Genomic DNA, 14,905 nt, shown 5'->3' on the forward strand with positions numbered 1-14,905 from the left:
TAAAAGTGTAACACAATTCATAATCTTTAATTAGGTAAGGATGAATCTAATGAGGTGTGCAAAATTTTAAACTTGTAGTGAATTTTGTAAGTGGTGTCTTTTTGTTTAAAAATTGTTTTATGCAGGTTCATGGTGTGCACAGAAATAAATGCACTTAATTTCCTTGTAATGAATTTAAACTAATATTATGTTTTAATCAGTCTAATAAACATAGAGTGATATAAAATATGCAAGTAAATGCAGTAATGAACCAGTAGCATCATAGAAATTCCAAAGTACTCAACATGTGTGTTGAATACTGGTTTTATAATATATTTGTATTACAACATTTACTTAAAATACCCCACATACAGAACATAAATACTGTGCATGTGCCTTTTCCTGTTTTGATACAGGACCTTTCATCTACTTGTGGAGTACTTTCTGAAGTATTTTCTGTTTTCAGTGAATAATATTTCTGTAAACCACAGCTGCTTAAAACCATCACCATTACATTGGCAGTGAGTTTTCACAACTGTTGGATAAGTTGATGCAGTGAGATAAAAAACAAAAAAAAACAAAAAAAAAAGGCAAAACGTTGATGTGGAGGTCAGACTCAGAAGACAGGGGCCTCTGGAAGAAGCTCGCAGTGAATTCACGCTGATTTGGCCAATTAGTGCATCGATGAAAGGAGGTGTAGGTGGGAGACAGAGAGAGGAGACGAGCTGCAGGAAGGTTTTTTAAATCAGCCACACAACATGGACTGACCTAAGGGGGGATGCAACAGCACTACCTGGAGCTGACTGAGTAGAATCAGTGTGTTATTATTATAGGAGTCATATCTGAGGTGTTGTAGCTTTGACTAATTACCAGCTGGCTTCCATCTCCATAAATAAATCCAAACTTTGATTTCATCGGAGCGCACGGCGGATATTAAGCCCCTGCCACGTCCGTGCTCCGATTGGCTGTCGGCACCGTCGCTCAGGGTCATGACGATTTTGCTGCTATAACCAGCTGATGCTGAGGGTCTGTACAACGGAGCCTCTGAAGAACAGTTGACGGTACATGGATACCCCGTCGTCGGCGTTGTGTGTGCGGATCCGGTCTCATCTCCATCCAGAGACTGAGTGAGTAGGACATTTGATCGTGTCACGACGCACAGGGCCCCCTTCTCTGTCTCTCCACGTGATGTTTCGTCTCCCTACATCATCATTTTCATAGGGCATGATGCTCCGTGCTTTACGAATCGAGCTTTCTCGCCCCACACATCACATCTGCAGGTAAAATGGGCTCGCTGGCGAAATGATGGACGCGGCTGCAGTTGATTATTTTATATGTGTGATGTGTCTCCTTTTTTTTTTTTTTTTTTTCTTTCTTTGCTTCCGTGGAATTTTGCCTAAATGCGGTTTTAATGGGGAAACGCTATTTGTGGGTCTCGTTGTGCAACACTGTCGTGAACACGGTCTGTGGTCTACGGTGTAATGTATGCACTGGGTGCTGTGTAGGCTGAGAAACGCGTGGACAGCGATGGAATGATGGTGCGCTCTGCAACGCAGCGATGAGACGCAGTTTCGGTGCAGAGAGAGCAGCATTATACTATCCCCTCTCTCTCTCTCTCTCTCTCTCTCTCTCTCTCTCTCTCACCTCATGTACGCACGCATACTTTCGTGCACGCGGACGCACGCACCTGCCTATTAAATTCACACTCCCGAACTCGCACATTCCGTCGATCGCTTTCTTTGCATGCAGACACCAACAGGCGTCTGTTGACTGATGCTCCAGTCCATCCTGTAACAACCCTCAGGACGTCCACAGTGGTGTTTTCACCCCATTTCCATTTACCAACTGTCTGCCTGGTGGCTGCAAGGAGAAGCAGTGGCTTCTCAAATAGGGGGTTTCCTTCAGAAAAGGAAATAATGCCTCCTGGCTCCATCTGTTGGCTTTTGGGTTACAGTTGTCTATGCTGAAAATATGCAGGTAGGATCCAATCACTCCCCAGTGGCAGGGCCACATCCTTTAAATGACTAGCCATGGATGGCCTTAACATCCACCTTATCTCTTTCCCTGGAAAGAAAACACTGTGTGGAGTGTACACTGCATAGGAAAACGCCCACACAGGCACATGAGCCAAATCGACATTAAAGTGTTTTTTCACTGCTGAATAAATCAAGTGTTATACCAAAGAATTTGGACTGATACTGTGTGAAGCTTTGATGGTCCCAGTCCAGCAGCTTCCACGTTACAAAAGAGGCATTTAATAATCATGGTCAGTTTTTGGACGTATGACAGAAGACTGAATCCTTTGGATATAATTGTTCGGAGCCATTTTCTCCTTCCTAAAACAAAACTAAGGCCTTGTTTACACCTGGTGTTATCATGTTTCTTGGGCGATTGGATCACAAGTGGACCGACAACACTTGTTATACCTGTACAAACACATGCGTCATCATTGATGACATGTTTTCCTGAGGAGGACAAACTAGATGTGGTCAAATGATCAGATCACAATCTGTGTTAGTGGCCATTTACACTTGTATTTAGCACTGTCCACAGCTTAATACCAGATGTAAACAGGGTCTAAGTTTGTATATGAATGTGCTGTTGGAAATTGGGGGTAAAGAGCAGAGTGCAAAAGCAATCAAGCCAACGTGAAGTCTATGAGTTGCTAGAATCATCTCATATTTCAGTGCATTCAGTTCGACATTTTTGAAAATGGCAGCAACAGATAGATGTATGTAATTAAACAGTGGCACTCGAGGAAAAGTCCAGGGCTCACCAGCAGGATTGTTCCTCTAGTGAATGATAACGTCTATGCAACATTTCATGACATTCAATTGTTGTTGAGATATTTCAGTCAACCAAAGTGGCAGCGACTGACTGACAGCGCACCACAAATAATTCAGCGTAATATGGATTCCTGTCATTAGACATTCACTCGCGACACTGACCTTTGCAGCATCCTCCAGGTTGAATGTGGCTGAGTGGAAGGGAAAAGGATGTGTGTGGGATGAAGCGTGTGAAAGTCATGCTAATGTTATCCATGATTTAAACGTGTCCTCAAGGAAATGCTCCGTTTCTATATGTCCTACTTATCCACCATCGCTGACTAGCACCAGCATGATACTGCCTGTGCAAGCAATGATGGGAAGTGAGACCTTGGAGTGACCCTTCAACGGCACGTTTTAACATCTTGATTCTCTGTTTTTTTTATCTCGTCTCTCAGGTACGAGTGCATGGAGGTGTATGAGACACACAAGCTCAGGATATGGAATAAACGGGGCCCAGAATGAACTGAAACGACTTGAGTCGAATCTAAAAATAAGAAAAGAAAGGGGACTAGAAAAAACCTCGAGGCTGGAAGAGAGCTGTAGGAAAAGAGAACTGAAGAAGGAAGAGGAGTGAACATGGCGTGTGGTCAGTCGCTGTCCACGTTTCTCCTGGACTGTACAGCTCCCTCCATCAGCCGCCAGACAAAGCAGGAGTCTCCTCGCTAAACCCCAAACTGCTTATTTCACCTGCTGGAGGAGCCCCCACCCTCGGTGATGTGATGAATAAGTTTGAAGTCCTTGGCATTGTGGGAGAAGGTGGGTGGTTTACACAGCAGATTTCACTGCGTGTTTGTAGAATATTAGGACTGTGTGTACCGTTGTTAACCTACAGCGCTGCTCCTGAAGAGCAGGCCCGCGGAGGACATGTCCTCTGTATTGTTTCATAGGGATTTATTAAGGAGATTACAGTTTTTAACACAACGAAGAAGGACGGTCGCTCATAGAGTAGTATGTGATGCTTATTATTTTTTCCACTGAGAGTGACATGCATCCCTGGATTAACCCTAATGTAAGAAGACAGGGTTCTCAAGTGTTTATTGTACTGTTGATAATTCTCACTAACTGTGGTCTGGGTCAGTGCTTGTCAGCATACGTTAATCATAAAGTGAGATACACCCGGAACTGCAATTAAATCATAGAAGATTTAAAGCCACAGCAACACTTCCTGCTTTTAGCTTTTATCATCTTTCAAATGATTCTGATGACTTAAGAAACATACAAACAGTAAAGGGAGCAACACGTAATGTATTCACTCTAATAAATAATAAAATGACCATTACATGTCCACAGAGATTAAAGAAACATGCTCAGTGGAAATATTGGCTTCTTCTTAGCCTGTAAACTCTTTGGTGTTGTTTCTGTTTGGAGCTGTGTGATCCTGCCCACTGCACATTTGCCCAGTAACATCTGGACACCTCAGGTTGCCAGACATGAAACCACTTAGAGCCCAGTTGGATTTTAAAATTAACATAGTAGAGTCAAATTTACAGGCCTAAGCATCGACCTTTATCTAAGATTAACTAATTTTAACTGAGCACAGCTGCTAGTTAGTAGACATGGTAATTTTAAAGTTCAAATGCTGCCATTCGTTTTTTATGTGCAGATGCTTTATTTAAGACACAGCCAGTGAGGTAATACTGACAAATTTAATACAAATTACCTCCAAGCAGATGTATAACCTGAAAACATAATTGCTCCAGCTCTGGTTATCCCCAACATGGAGGCTTAAAAATCATGGTCTGATTTAGGCCTAGAAAAACCTAACATACGTTTATTTACATTTCACTAAATGATCTTTCCCTAAAGTTAACCAAAGTGCCATCATTGCCTAAAGCAGACCACAAACGCAATGTGACAGTCCCTCAGCTGCATCCCTTAATACATATAGTGCTTCAATAATGGCTGTCTCGGGAACAACCAGCTATTATCATGCTGCCACCAGAACGTAACTGGGAAAATGTAACTGGCCGAAGTAATCATTCCCAACAAACTTCCAGGTTTAGAGTTAACTGTATACAAAATTCAACCAAGGAATTCATGTTCGTCCAAGCTGTGGATCCTCCAACTGTTGCCTCTCTCACCTAATTATGGAGAAAATACAGTAAACTGTGCTGTTTCTCTAGATTTAAACAAAATTACAACACAAAATCTGCAACGTGCAGCATGCAATTATTTCATCTCATATTAGTTTTGACATAATTTAGTAAACAATAAAAAATATCTGCGACCCATTCAAGAGCCTGTGAGAGATCTCCATGATGGTAGTCACAAATGAATCTACAAATTGCGAGTATAAAAATATTTGTGAACAATGATTCTGTTACTATTTGTCAATCTGTATCACAAAGGGTTTGTTTGATATGTCTTTCTGCAAAGCTGAGGTGCTGTATGTTCCACGGATTTCCGTCAATATCCAAAGATGAAAGTGTGTTTTTAATAGTTAGCCATAAAGATCCTGTCCATTTATCAAACATAATCAATAATTCTGCCAGTATAAACTACTGCTACTATAAAGCTTCTGATAGGAAATTGCTTCTGCTTTGCTCCTGCATTGTGTTAGCTTTTAACAAAGATTGAAAATAAAGAAGACAATATCACTACTGAGGCTTGCAAAGGAAAAACAGTGTAACCTCAAATCCTCATAAGACAGGATTTATGAAAAACTTTAAAGCAGTAGTGGAGTCTTGCATTCAAACATTCGACTGACCTGAAAAATATATTAATTAAAACCTTTTTCGCGTACATTAATCCCCCTGAAATATGGGACAGCCTAAAGACTAGGAATATTGGGTGATGCTCGGGAAGATTTGCATTTGCAAATTAGTAACATGGGGAAAATGAATGAAGAGCTTTGACCCAATTTTTCCACTATATTTATTCGTTCATCATGCACAAGAACTCAAAGATAATGTGTGTTATTGTAAGCAGCCGTGTGAGAGTCGGAGTTTAACAAAACCTAGCAGCATAATGCATACAAGGAATTTCATGTTATATTATGGAGACTGTTTATATTTGTTTGTTCCTGCCTTGTTCCTCATTTGATTTAAAATTTTAAACTGGAACAGGCACAAGTGGGAGGGGACACAGTGTCTGAGATTAGCACTGTCAACCTAAACGTATTATGCTGGACATGTGATTTGAGTGGCAGCAAAATTAGTTTGGAAATATATGGAAAACAATTAACTTCAACAACTGCAAGAGTGGCAGACATGCTGAAAAAATAGATACTATATAACGGATGATCAACCAAGAACATGATGTGCAAAGCAAGAAAGCTACAGGAACACTATGACTGTGTGTGTGTGTGTGTGTGTGTGTGTGTGTGTGTGTGTGTGTGTGTGTGTGTGTGTGTGTGTGTGTTGTCAAAGGTAGAGGCATATGTGTTTGTTGAGTGTGTGGGAGAGCATGTATGCCTCCGCCTCACCTATTAACTGTTGTTTCTCTGGTGGCTGTCACCTACTGCTGTTTTTTAATAAACATGTTTGTCTGAGATTTGAGAGGCTAAAACATAATTAAGACGTGGAAACTTAACAGCATGTCACACTCTTACTTTTCGTTGATGTCTCTTTCCAGGAGCCTATGGAGTGGTGCTTAAGTGCAGACATAAGGTAAGACTATATTTCTCAGTTCTGCATGTCTAATTATCTTTAGTATGAAAATATTTATGATTTATGGCATTATTGTGGTATGAAGATTTTGTGTTATGGTACATATTAATTAAGATTAAAATTTTATTATAATGAGGAATCAAACACAAATTTGTAGAAAACACAACAAAACTGGAAAAATTGCTCATATTTGGGTTTTATTGAGCTTCTAGTTTATTTATTAAGTGCTTCACGGACGTGGACAGCTGCAGGTTTGTAATAAATAGAATCACTAAAAATTCTGTCTAACCCCATCCCTACATTTTTTACCGGATGAACTAAAATATTTAGCTGATGATGCACTACTACCAACACAAGCACTACACTGGCACACAAATCTTGGAAGCAGTTACTTGTAATGCACAAATTCAGTACTTTGTTCTGACTTATTCTTAATTCTTAACAGTTTATTTATTTTATGTCCCATTAAAAGCAAGAATGTACCTGAGAGAGATTGCCATTATGCCATTAATGTACTTGGTCTGCCTGAAAGCAAGACTCAGCTACACGTTACTTCCATACATGAATGCATGGTTCCCAGCTCTTGCATAGCTGCATTTTGCCCTCTTGCTGTTTCTCTGCAGGACAGTTCCCTAATATATGCAAAACAAAAACTTAACTATAATGAATCATTGAATTTATATCTTCCACTGTGATTTCAAACTACATATTTTAGCCACAATATTCAGTTCATCTGGACCCAAGTTTATTTTATGTGCAACCAGTTGATTCTAATTTTGGATTCAGGTGGTAAGAGGAAAAGATCTAAGTGACTTTAGGGCTGGCAGCCACTTCAGTCAGAAAGGCTGCTCAACTGGTCAGTGTTTCAGTAGCAGCAGTGAATAAAAGTGACATCTGCATTAAGGTCTATTGGAAAAACATCAGTGAAACATTAACATGCGGTTTACTGTGCACATATGATGTGATAGTTGTGTATTAGTGTGATATATAAGGATAAAAAGAAAGGAACTCTTTCTCTGGTGACTCTATGTTAATGCAAGATATTAGCAGACTGTGTCATCAAGAAAAGTCCATGGAGACTAACATATAGAGAGAAATTATAGCATGGCTGCAGTACATAAACCCCTCATTACAAAGATGCTGTCACGACATGGCTCAAAAGCCACGACAAAAGAGAAAGACGACAGAAATAAACAAGCACAATAAGAACTCAAAACCACCGAAAAGACAATGAGGTCTGGTAATCAGTGTAATCAGTCATGAAAGAGGTGTGCGTGGATGAGTGAGATATGACATGTAAGGGATAATGTTGAAGCAACAAAGATTCACGGGGGAGTAGAGAGCTCCAGCTGTCTGAGAAAGGCACCAGGCTCGTACTTAACTATCTACATTACCAAAACTCTCTGCAAACTGAAAACACTATGACTAGTCTGTAAGTAACACTCCAACGTCCAGCATCCCCCCCCCCCCAAGCAACCAGTGCACCCAGGAGGCAGTTTAAGAAGCCAGGAAGAGGTAAGAGGTGAACCAAGGAGAAATTCACCTACTCAGCACAATAACCCATGAGTAACCCTGGACAACCTTTCACATAACGAATATCCAAACAGCAGGCCTGCAGAAATAATGACCCCCTAATTAACCTCGGGTTGGGCACTGCAAAGAGTTCAGAAGGGCGGTGGATTATTGACGGAGTAAACAATTGCAGGTGTATTGCTGCAATTAGTGTACACTTTCAAATGTTTTAAGACCATGATTAAGGCCAGTGTGGCGTTCTTGATGACCGAATAATTCAACTGGCACGACTTGAATTTCTTCCAGAAGAAACTAAATCCAGCACCAACGTGGCTCCCACCAACATACAGTTGAAATGACAGTAAACTGTAAACTCTGGAGTGGCTAAAACAGGAGCAGAGCAAAGGAGTGTTTTAACCTGTTCAAAAGCTTTTTGTCAGGCAGCAACAAACAACTTTCTCTTTGTCACTAAGCAAATCTGCTAGTGGTGCAACAACAGTCAAAGAGCATCTGCAGAATTTCTAATGATAGCAAACGAGGAAGAAAGTTAAGAGTGAAATCAGTTTTTCAGTTTTTCAATTTCGGATTAACGTCAGGCGGGCATAACAAATTTAAGACTCATATCCACCTACAACAGTGACAACATTTAACTTGTATGAAGTGTCAGTTTCAGTCCAGTTCTCTCTTTTAATCACAGTTGCCTTCACTTTTTTTACTGGCAGTAGCAGCTGGTATGTGATAAGACTTCAAGTTAGAGCATTACTTCATCGATTCTGGCACCCAGCGACACTGCAAGATGATATTTTCGGTATGTGATGGCGGCTGGAGTGAACACGTTTGCCTCCAGTTTTCCTTTGTTTTGCCTCCAGCAAGCGGCTGACGTAAAAGGATCTATACAGTGATTGGCCCTGATCCCGTTTTCTGATGCCTGATAGAAAAACAAAAAAAAAAAAAACGTAAGTAAAAGGAGTCAGAGGACGTCGCAGATGCACATTTGTTGAGTTCAGTAGTGTGAAAACCATAGGAGCTGGTCCACAGAGATGTTAGAGAAGTGACATGGTCAGATGAGTCATCCTTCATCATATTCCCGACAAGTGGGCGAGTGTGTGTGTAGCGTACACCAGGAGAACGGTACAGGCCTGAATGCTTGACCCCCACAGTGAGGGACTCCAGTGGCTCTGTTGAGTACTGTGGGGAGCCTTTTGCTTGCATGTGATGGGTCACCTGTCACCTTAGAAGAAACAGTCACTGCAAATCAATACTAGTTGTGCTGAGTGATCACCTTCTATCCCTATGGGAGTGAGGGGTCACCAAATGGTTTGATGCATAAAATGTGATGTGAATCATATGCCACGACCTTCATAGTCACCTCTCAACCTAAATGAAAACCTGTGGTAGACGTTGGAATTTCTTAGAGTCTCCCACATGATAGCAGTACGGTGGATTAAGCATTTGTATACATGTATGTACAACTTCGGGTAGTGGGGTGTGGGGGGGCATCACTTCCCACACAAGTCATGGTATGTGTTGAATATTGAATATTAGAAAATAATGTAAACCTTTTTTGAACACAGCTCTTATACTGTAGCATTGATCTAATAACATAGTATGTGCTTGAGTTAATGCTGTTCTGGCCATTTGTGCTACTTCCACTGCTTCACTTGTGTCGTCCCAAAGTTACAGCTAAAAAGTTGCATTATACAAAGTTGCTAAAAAGACTAAGTCATCTTTACTCTTTTTTAAATTCATCTACAAATTTGAATTCCCAAAGCTTTCCACACATTTCTTGAAAAGGGTTTGAAGATGTTGTGTGAGCAAAGAGAACAAAAACAACTTATTTTAATAATAGGGGAACAGGGCATGCAGGTCACTTATCAAATTATAAGTGTTGTTATATGGACAGATGTATAAAGTGCCTGATTATAATTAGAGGTGGAAGAAGTACTCAGAACTTTACTTAAGTGACGGCAGCTTTGCCACAGTGTGGAAATTCTCCGTTACAGGTAAACTCATGCATTTAAACCTATTGATTATTATTATTATTATTAAGTCAAAGCACATGGATGTTAAAAACAAAACATATGTAAAGTGGGCAGATTGGCCTATTTCACAATTGAGTTATATTATTTGATTATAGTTATTTGCATGAGTGGATGATTTTAATGCTTCAGGTGGTAACAATGCAGGTATTTTTAATTACTTTACTTCATGTTCATCAGACAGGAATAAGGTTAAGGAGAGATTACTGCAACTATTATTAGCTTCTGTATTTAGGCCTTCATTAATAAAGGGAAGTTAACAGAGGGATTCATCTCACTGAGAGCAGCAGATGCTGCAAAGGTGACTCATAAACAATCACACTGTCTTTTTCATAATTAAGTAAAAATTGGATATATCATAACATAAATCAAATTGTGATCAGAGATGAAAAATAGCAAGTTTAAGAAATCTTTTATGTATTTATTATATTTTTGTGTTTTTATTTTCTGTTATTTCCTGGTGTTGTTTGCTTCACCACCAGCACCATCAACAAGAGTTAACATTGTCTCCAAATGAGCATAATGCTTACAATCCATAAATATTAGAAACAGTGATAAATCAAAAATAGTAACCAGTGAGAGGCCATTTGCATCAAGTTGCTAGTGCTATAGAGATGAACAAGCTTAAATACTACAAAACCAATGCTTGTTGTTGGCATGGAAAGCACAGAGGCATAGTTTATTTATATTTATATATTTTTAAGATCAGTGATTTTAGATCAGTGATTAGCTGTTTCTTGCCAAAATGCATTAAAATCTTTCGTTTATCATAACTCATCAAAGAACCGGATATCTTCTAGAACAGTTCCTAATGTTTGTACTGAAGATGCAACAGTGAGAGTTTCATACTGATCTATCAAAGTGCCACAACCGAGCATCATAACATCACGTCTATTTGAAACACGAATCGGACTTTAATTTCCAAAACCCCAGGTGGCCCAAAATAACTCCCCCCACTTCACAGCTCTATAACTGAAGGGGACACAGACTGTGCGTCAACATTTTCACCGACCCATTTTTACCGAGATCTTCATCAGGTAGTGGTGTCTGAACAGGAAGAGAACATTTAGGGAGGCTTAAGCAAGTAAAGCAAGAACAGATACTGTAGGAAAAATAAATGAAAGAAACTTGTCTATTAAAAATTTGTAGTATATAAAGTATATAAATGTAATTTCTCTAAGACACAGTAGGTTTGGGCCCCTGGAGTTCAGTCAGCAGTAAATACTGTCCTGTACTGCTGATTAATTCATCAGCCAGCTCTGGAGTAAAGATTAATCTGTGTGGATAAAGCAACATGTGCTGCTTTTACTACATAGAATTAGATAATTTAGTCTAATTTTATCCCGTACCTTCTGTCAGCACATAATATATTTGCAATTATTACTTAACTCTGCACCTGGAGTAGGACAGGACTACTGTAGGAGGAGTGACAGCATTAGCAGAAACAACGAGAGAGGAGAAAGCACAGTAGGAGAAGTATTTAAATGGTTCATGCATGAAACATGATTTTACATTAAGAGAGAGTGAATTGTCTTTTTTAATGTTTGAATCTTGTGGTTTGCTCATCACTTTATTTAAAGTGAAAATGTAATCTCTGCAGTTCAAAGTTCAAACATCATAAGCTTGATAGCAATTATGAAGTATTTTGGATGCCCTGGGTTCTTTTCTTATATAACACCCCAAACTTGTCACTCAACCACCAGGTTCAGCAAATGCTGTGCCTCATAAGCCATACATTGATGAGTGAAATGCAATGCAAAGACTAAAATAAAAGCTAAACTAAAGAACAGTCTGCATTATCAGACACTTTAAAATATAGAATACACCTGAGAATGAACAACCAGAGTAATGTAAAATGTAAAATCTACATAAAAAAACAAGAATAGAAGATTTCCAAATCTCATAAACTCATATTTTATTCACAATAAAACATAGAACCACTTCATGTACCATTTTCAGAAAAAGTAATAAACATTGGAACATTTAAAAACGTGCTGCCAGCAGTGTGCTCAACATGAGGGCTCTGCTTTTCTAGCAAAGTGCAAGCAAAATTGGTGAGTTTCTCTGGTTTCTTTCACTAGAAATGTAGAACTACACAAGCTCATGTGCAGAGAGTGAAATCAGAGAGGATTAGCGGTGCAAAATCAGGTGGAAGAAGAAAAAAACAAACAAAAACAGGCCATCGGCCTGCTTAAAGAACTGTTTACTCACCAGCAGAAGCAGTTAGACTTCAATCTTCATTTTAAAGTTGCAGGCTTAACATGCTGTTAACACTGTGAACAAAACCCATGTAATCCCTGGATGTGTGATTAGCAAGTGAGCTCGGTTTAGTGCAAGCAAATGATCATTTTGGAGCTGCTGGTAAAGTTTGCTTTCACTCTTGGCTGAGTCTAGCGGTTCCCCTCTGCTTTCAGGCTCTGTGCTAAGCTAAGCTCAACACATCATACAAACATAGCCAACAAGTGTTTAACATCTCAGTCTGCAGTGGTAATCTGAATTGTGGCAAACACATGCAAATTTGCAAGGGTTGTAAAGCAGTAAATGCATTATTAGCTGCTCTGTTCAATCAGGTATTTCTAACACCTTTTAACTGTGCATCGTCCTGCAGGTTTCAGTCCTTTTCATTAGGTCCAGTTGGATCAGCCCAGTTCAGAGTGGTCCACCGTCTCCTTTTATCCATTTTTATTGCTTTAAGATGTTTTATGATATTATCCTGTTGGAAGTAGCATGACCTCCAACTGAGATAGCACTTTCTGACACGGGGCAGTATGTTTCTCTGCTTAGTGATCTAAGAGACTCATCTTCGAGGCAGCCTGTGCCAAAAATCAGCAAAGCAACCCATAAGTGAAGATGGTGTTCGTTTCTTTGAATGTGTCATTGTTTCTTGTTTGAAAAATGCGCTGATGAACAAAAAGCTCTAATTTCCCTTCATCTGTCCTAAGAACATTTTCCCAGAAACACTGTGACTTGTCAACAAGTAATTCAACAAACGATAGTCAGTTTTTTTTATGCCTCTCTTCTAAGAGAGAAAGATACAGACACGCTTTGAGTGGTAGTCTGGCGCTGAAGGTCAGCTTTGTCTGGTATAAAGATGTCCTTGGTTCATTTTCTGGGGTCAGTTTTCCTCTTGTGACCACATCATTTCTATTCTGTTAATGTCCAAGCGTCCCCTTTTGTAACTTTGTTTGAGCTCATATTGCTTTTATTCCACTCTACATACCAAACTTTGGCTCAGCTTTAATGGCACAGATCTGTCTTATTGCTCCCACACAGGCACCATGGTCTGGGAGCAATCAGATGAGATCATTTCTTTCCAACAAAAACTAGAAACCAAACCCACTGTACAATACCTGTCCACAACATCTGTGTCAGAAGTAAAGCCTTAAAATTGTACTATTGTGCCAGTGTCTTCAGAGACATCTGGTCTGTCTGGAGCCTCATGACCACACAAAACATACTGTGGCTGAACCACGTCATGTTGTCACACTTGCACAAAATAAATAACCAGTAACGTTTTAGGTAATTACATGAGCGCTGCATTTGCACATTTTTGTAAATGTATAATTTTTCTGTCCAGTTAGTGTTTCACTAGACCATGAATAGTTTTTTTTTTTTAGCAAATGCTTTCCTAAAAACACAAATACCAGCTGTCAAAGTGTGCTTATATTAAATCCTGTATCGTTTCCAGTGCTCAAAGTTACAAGAAATGGCATGTGACATGTCTCCCACTTATATAACAGTGTTGGGGATTCATTTTCACATGTATAGTCAGACCCAGACCATGGCAATAAAAGCGTTTTAGCTTTGCTGCAAGAGAGCAGTTATTTTTACTTTTCTCAGCTGGAAGCAGGGCAAAAGAGAAAAGGGTGGCAGAGGGAGAGAGAGAGACAAGCAATGTGTGAGTGTGTATGTGTGATGGAGAGGAGGAGATGCAGAGAGAGGTATTGAATACGGAGACTATGCTGTTGGTAAATGGGTCACCCTGTTAGGTGTCTACAGAATGGCCTGTATGGTTTAAGGAATCATAGGAATATAAGTCTGGAGACTCTGAGCTAAAACAAAACCAGGTGCCTCAGTGGAAAACTCACTGAGCTGCAAGGAAATGAAATGCATTTTAAATATGTGCCCTGGCCTGTACAAATGTTGTATTCTTTACAGTGCAGTACGTGTCCGATGGAACATTTAATTAGCTGAGTGAATGTGTGCCAGAATTTGTGCAATGTTCTGCCACTTTATGCAAGTGTGGTATTAGCGTATGTGGGTGTGTGTATGGAGGCTTATGTGTTATCTTGAATTTGTGTTTTGGGAGTGACAATAGCACAACCTACACGCTAGCCAGTGTTTCCTGGTGCCTATACAGGATCTCTTAGTGCTAGCTGGTGAACAGAAAGTCAGGGACTATTTGATAACTGTTCAGTTGTGGTGCCATCAACCATGCACTGGTCATAGGTCCTCACATAGAGTCTTGCTTGACTGGTCATATAAGTCATGTAACACTGGGCTCTAGTTATGTTTGATTCTCATAATAATCTATGATGAAAATTATTTTCAGGGACACATTTTGACTCTTGACTCCAAACTTTGAATGGCAAAAGGTATTGGTGTAGTACAGGCAACAATGGTCCTTAGGAGTGGCCTCACAGGAGTGTGAATTAGTGTCTCTGTGGCAGCTGTCATGTGCTGAAATAGCGCCCTAATGGTGCACGGTGCACCGGGCCTTTGTTGCCAAGGAATCAATCAACACCGGATTTTAAAAATTCAACATGATGACTTGTCTATTTAACACACATTTGCAGCAGCATCAGTGACATACTCTTTGGTGGCCTTAGTAACACCATTGATGGCTGTGTGACAATCAAAACGTCCTCGTGTCATCAGCATAAAATTAACAAGCCCGAGGCTATTATTAGGCGTGCTGACTTAACAGAGGCTTAAGAGA

General features: G+C 39.9%; 1 protein-coding gene across 3 annotated transcripts in view; it reads left to right on the forward strand.

Annotated features, from left to right (window-relative positions):
- Positions 1–969: 969 nt before the first annotated feature.
- The window catches only part of cdkl5 (cyclin-dependent kinase-like 5), a 31,298-nt gene continuing 17,362 nt past the window's right edge, over positions 970–14,905 (forward strand). For all 3 annotated transcript variants that reach the window (XM_026377565.1, XM_026377567.1, XM_026377566.1), the window contains exons 1-3: positions 970–1,106; positions 3,203–3,563; positions 6,381–6,415. In XM_026377565.1, coding sequence (XP_026233350.1) covers positions 3,527–3,563; positions 6,381–6,415 — 72 coding nt within the window. In that variant the 5' untranslated portion in view covers positions 970–1,106; positions 3,203–3,526. The remainder of the gene's footprint in view (positions 1,107–3,202; positions 3,564–6,380; positions 6,416–14,905) is intronic.

This window comes from Anabas testudineus, chromosome 3, assembly GCF_900324465.2.
Source record: "Anabas testudineus chromosome 3, fAnaTes1.2, whole genome shotgun sequence".
Lineage (NCBI taxonomy): Eukaryota > Metazoa > Chordata > Actinopteri > Anabantiformes > Anabantidae > Anabas > Anabas testudineus.